This window comes from Alligator sinensis, unplaced genomic scaffold, assembly GCF_000455745.1.
Source record: "Alligator sinensis unplaced genomic scaffold, ASM45574v1 scaffold468_1, whole genome shotgun sequence".
Taxonomy (NCBI): domain Eukaryota; kingdom Metazoa; phylum Chordata; order Crocodylia; family Alligatoridae; genus Alligator; species Alligator sinensis.
Window position 1 is genome coordinate 1,901,455 of NW_005842087.1, and position 5,374 is coordinate 1,906,828.

Consider the following 5,374-nt stretch of genomic DNA (forward strand, 5'->3'; position numbering starts at 1 on the left):
GAGGGGGTCAGGCTAGATGATCTGTTCAGGTCCCTCCTAACCCTAGCTACTATGAAACTATGAAGCTGGGCCGCCTCCTCCCCTCTTTCTGTTGCCCTGGCTGAGCCCCATGACCTGTGCTGCCGGCTTCATCGTGCAGGGTTTGGTGGGGCTGGCCCTGCACACTGCCACCACCTGCAGTTGGAGAATAGGGTGGGAGTGTGGAGAGCTGCATAGTAAAGGACCAGGTGGGGCTGGCCCTGCTCACTGCCACCACATGCAGCTCCAGGGACTGCAACACTCCAGGGACTCCAAGGACCCACTCCCCCCACACACTTGCACCCATACCCTCCCACATACCCCACCAGTCCCCCAAACACACCCATCCTACACACACTCTCACCCCACCCACCATAACCCCACACCCTCCCACAACCTCCACCCTAACCACATACCCCACAGCCACACCCATCCCCCAGACACCCACCTAACCCCCACCACAATATACAAGAGTAAGACTGTACTTTGAGCTATTATGCAACTGCCTCTAGATACACTATGCAAACATGCATAAAGCCGAACAAAAATATATTTAAATAAAATTAAAATATGTTATAGTAATTTTTTATTTTTCAGTGCACGATTAGTTGGTTTTTTTCCTGGTTTCAAGAAGGCAGCACCCTCCCTCCCAAGAGGAGTACTTCCAGGGCAAGGGGAGAGACATCCAGTGGCAAGGTCAGGAGTTAGAGGTGGGACTTCCAGACCCAAGATGGTACCCAGGGGGCGGGGCACCCGTCAAGGGGTAGGGCTACGCTTGCAGCTCTCAACAGTTCACCAAAACTCATTAAGCGGCCTTCCAGCCAAAATAATTGCCTACCCTTGCTATAACACATGAATGAAAATAAAGAAGTGAAATATAAAAGTGCTGGTGTTATATCTTCATAGTCACATGTACCAAACCACTTGGAAAAACAAGTTGGAAATCCAACTTGTTTGGAGGTGAATAAACTGCATTCCCCAAGGGTACTTGTAAGTTTCTGTATAAACTCACTGCCTGATAAGTGTTCAATATTATATTTATGGGCTTAATCCTACACTATGAAAATCAACTAAAATGCTTTCATTTCCTTGAACAGAAGCAGAGCAAACCCCTATACGAACATATTATTAATTGCAGTTACACATATCCACTAAAGAGGCCAACACGTGCTTACATCAATTTAACACACTTACCTGTCCTATCAGCAGGCCAGTGGCATAAACCTTTGGCTTGGTGCTGAGGTCTGAAAGATACTGTCCAACAGTTTCTTCCACAAAGTAGCTTCTTCCCATTACTACAACTTTGCAACTCAATTGTCTTGCTTCAGTCTATGAAACAAAAATATATTATATTAACTCCAGCAGCAGTTAAATCTTTTTAAACTCAAAGCACCCCTCTATATTTTTATAGGGGTGCATCAATAAAGATTTTCTTGGCCAATACCAAAAGCCAATTATTAACCAGCCATGTTGGCTGATACCGAACCGATAACCAGTTTACGGAAATGCAACCAGGCAGCATGGAGAGCAGCACCCTGAGGGTAAATCTGTGGAGGGGAAGGGACGTGAGGGAGCGAAGAGGCATGGGAGGGGACAGATCGAGGCCCCCACAGTGAGGAAGGGAATGGGGCAGAGGCTGGGGCTAGAATGAGCTTTAGTTCAAGTTCCGGCACCACCATTTTTAATCACAGGGACACTTTTAGGAACACAGCCAAGCAGGGCAAGGGCAGAGGCAGGCTGCCCACTGTTGGCTCAGGGCTCTCCCCCCTGCTGCCTTTCCCCCAGGAGCCATGCACTGACTGCGCACCCCCTGCCTGGCCAGAAGCAGGAGGCACAACTTACTGCCACCACTGCTGCCAAGTACAATGCACATGTCCCCCATGCCTTCCAAAGTGCGTGCAGCAGCAGGAGCTGAGCTTCCCAGACAAGCCACTCGCAACTCGGTCCCACAACCCGCCCCAGCTGCACAGGGCCAGCCCCAGCCCCACTCTCTTGCTCACTGTTTAGTGCCCCTCCCCACCCCACCTGCAACCGCCACAAGCCCACAGATGGGCTCTCTTGTAGCCCTACCACTGCCCCTTGTTTGGGGGGACTAAGCCCCATTAGCACCCCCTCCTTCCACTGCTGACGATGGGAGATCAGCCAGGAAGGAACTGAGGTCCATGTCACATATTACACTTAAAATGCAATTACCCCATTCATCATGCCATGAATAGTACCTCAGCCACATGTTCCAGCAATCAATCGTGCAACAAAACAAGACAGTCACCACAAAAAAAATGCCACAAAACTTGTATTACTTTTATGGCTGGTTTCTATAGGACCTTAAATTAAACATGTATCATAGTAATCTTACTATACAGCCTGATGCCAGCTGCATGGTGGGGCTTGGTTGACGGATTCCACCCCTCCACCACAATTGGCAGGATGACAGCTGTGTGGTCCAGCCCTGCATTGGGCTGCATCCCACTGTGATCAGGGTGCTGAGTTCAAGGGAGCTTATCAAATAGTGAACCCTGCAACCCAATAGGTTGACTGCATTGGCCTGCAACTCTAGTGGCAGCTGAGTAGCCAGGCATCTGACAAATCCTAGATAACAGGACCCTGGGATCAAGGAATCAAATCACATGTTCCCATGCACTGAAACTTCTAAAAACCATGTGTACAGCCTATGTATGCATATGTATAAGAGTTGCTTGGGCATTCAGGGATGAAGTCAGGAATCCCAAAGCACAATTGGAGTTGCAGCTCCAAGGGACGTGAAGGGTACACAAGAAGGGTTTCTACAAGTATGTCAGTAACAAGAGGAGGATCAGGGAAAGTCTGACCCCCTTACTGAATGAGGGAGACAACCTTGTGACAGAGGATGCAGAAAAGACTGAAATACTAAACGCCTTTTCACCTCAATCTTCACAGGCAAGGTCAGCTCCCAGACTTACTACTGCACTTGGAAACACAGTTTTGGGAAGAGGTGAGCAGCCAACTGTGGCAAAAGAACAGGTTAGGGACACCCAAGGGTGCTGAGGGAGTTGGCTGATGTAACTATAGAGCCACTGGCCATCATCTTTGAAAACTCATGGTGACTTGGAAAGGTCCCAGATCATTGGAAAAGGGCAAATATAGTGCCCACACTTAAGAAAGGAAAAAAGGAGGATCCAGGGAACTACAAACCAGGCAGCTTTACCTCACTCTCTGGAAAAATCATGGAGCAGATCCTTAAGGAATTCAATTCTAAGCACTTGGAGGACAAGAAGGTGATTAGAAACAGTCAGGATGGATTCACCAAGGGCAAGGTCAAGGACAGGGACAAATGCAAAGTTCTGCACTTTGGGCAGAACAATCCCATGCACCGGTACAGGCTGGGGACTGACTGGCTAGGCTGCAGCCCTACAAAAAAGGACCTGAGGGTTATAATGGACAATGAGCTGAATACGAGCCAACAGTGTGCCCTTGGCGCGGAGAAAGCTATCGGCATACTGGGCTGCATTGGTAGGAGTGTTGCCAGCAGATTAAGGGAAGTGATTCTTCCCCTATATTCAACACTGGTGAGGTCACATCTGGAGTAGTGTGTGCAGCGGGCCCCTCACTACTAATGTGGACTCTCCATTCTTGGAGGTTTTTAAGACCTGGCTAGACAAAGCCTTCGCTGAGATGACCGAATTGGGGCTGGTCCTGCTTTGTGCAGGTGCTTGGACTAGATGACCTCCTGAGGTCCCTTCCAGCACTCATTTTTTATAGCAGGAGGGTGCCATTAGAGAACAGTCATCTTGTTGCAGGGGGAGACTAGAATCATGAACCCAGCCCTGCCCTGGTGAAATAGCCCAATCGGGATCTGATCCCTGATCCCTAAATCACACATCCTGTTATACACACGTAGCAAGGCAGGAGGCGCAATTGTTGCAACTGGAAATCAGAGCCCATTGCACCATTAAATGAATGTGTACAGAGAGCCTGAGCCTGCGCTCCCCTGCTCATCTCCTTGTGCTTTGTGGCACCCACATTCAGAGTCGCTGAGCTGACCTTTGCATACCTGCACAGCTGTACAGAAATGCGGTCTCTGAAAGAGGTGATATCTTTTATTAGACCAGCTGGATAGTGGGTAGCTGCAATTTAATAATAATAATAATAATAATAATAATATTTGCAAGCTTTCAGGCTTGCAAGTCAATAAAAAAATATTTTTTGCAACTATTAGCAAGCTTTTGGGCTTGCAAATAAATACAAAAGAAAGTTGCAACTATCTAGTTGGTCCAATAAAAGATATTGCCTCTTCCTCAAGAGTTTTGGATGCCTTTGCCTCTAGACTAACACAGCTACAAACTACACGTCTCCGAAAGCCCCCCTGAAGGAGTTGAAGCCTACTTGTGACTAAGCAGGAAGTTTGGACGTTGCACTAAAAGATTTAAAGGTCTGAAATGAGCCCGGGGGGTGGGGATAATCTTAATAGGCTCGTTTCAGCAGAGAATTATTTTGAATACGACAACTGTACCGTCGCTTTTGCCCCCAATAACGAAGGATCTGGGCCGCGAGCCATTCCCGCTGCAGGAGCAAGGAGGGGACACTTCCAGCCACCCCGGCCCGGCCTACCCTCCCCGGCCGCGCTCACCAGCTTCGACCTCAGCCCCGGAGACCGCTCTCCGAGCTCAGCCACACACTGTGATGTGTCCCAGCGTCACATCACCACCATGCGCCGTCCTCCCCCAGCGCCTACCAATGACGTCAACCAATCGGCCCGGATACCAGCTAAGCGCGGGAGAAAGACGTTACTCCCCGCCCCAACTCCGCCATTTTTGGTGGGACAGGAGTAAGCCACAGCACTTCCCCATAGCCCACACCTCACACATGTCCTTTTTTTATTTGTCTGCTTGTTTCAAGCGAGCAACACCCTAGTGCTTCAGCTCAGGCGCTTTAAACCCACTAGCCGGCATTGCGGCCCTCACTCAAAATGGCGGGGAGAGCGCCACCATCAGAGGCGGAAGTTCCTCTCCCCCACTTCCGGTGGGGCTAGCGCCCGGCATGTCGCACGATGCTGGAGGAGGAGGGGCGGTGTTCGCGCATGCTTCGTGCGCTGTTTCTGTCTCTGCCAGGCCGGAAGCGGGTGGGAAGCGACGGCGGCGGCAACGCCAGCGACGGCGACGGCGGCTCTCAGCCAAGATGGCGGCGGTGCTGCAGCAGGTCTTGGAGCGGGCCGAGCTGGCCAAGCTCCCCAAGCTGGTGCAGGGGAAGCTGGAGCGCTTCCTGGCCGACCAGCAGAGCGAGATCGACGGGCTGCGGGCCAGCCACGAGCGCTTCCGCGTGGACAGCGGTGAGCGGGCCGCGTGGGGAAGGGGCCTGGTTTGTGGAAGCCGGGAGCGGG

General features: G+C 50.8%; 2 protein-coding genes across 6 annotated transcripts in view; one reads left to right on the forward strand and one right to left on the reverse strand.

Moving 5' to 3' along the window:
* ODR4 (odr-4 GPCR localization factor homolog) overlaps positions 1 to 4,972 on the reverse strand; it is a 45,678-nt gene extending 40,706 nt beyond the window's left edge. Inside the window, exons 1-2 of one of the 3 annotated variants that reach the window (XM_014520085.2) lie at positions 4,606 to 4,972; positions 1,213 to 1,347 (exon numbers count right to left, since the gene is read on the reverse strand). In XM_014520085.2, coding sequence (XP_014375571.1) covers positions 1,213 to 1,311 — 99 coding nt within the window. In that variant the 5' untranslated portion in view covers positions 1,312 to 1,347; positions 4,606 to 4,972. Of the gene's footprint in view, positions 1 to 1,212; positions 1,348 to 4,507 lie in introns of all 3 variants that reach the window. The other 2 variants (XM_006023876.3, XM_025204519.1) reach the window with 2 other exon arrangements.
* Positions 4,973 to 5,057: 85 nt separating this feature from the next.
* Positions 5,058 to 5,374, forward strand: part of TPR (translocated promoter region, nuclear basket protein) — a 61,503-nt gene continuing 61,186 nt past the window's right edge. Inside the window, exon 1 of one of the 3 annotated variants that reach the window (XM_006023879.3) lies at positions 5,058 to 5,323. In XM_006023879.3, coding sequence (XP_006023941.1) covers positions 5,173 to 5,323 — 151 coding nt within the window. In that variant the 5' untranslated portion in view covers positions 5,058 to 5,172. The remainder of the gene's footprint in view (positions 5,324 to 5,374) is intronic. The other 2 variants (XM_006023877.3, XM_006023878.3) reach the window with 2 other exon arrangements.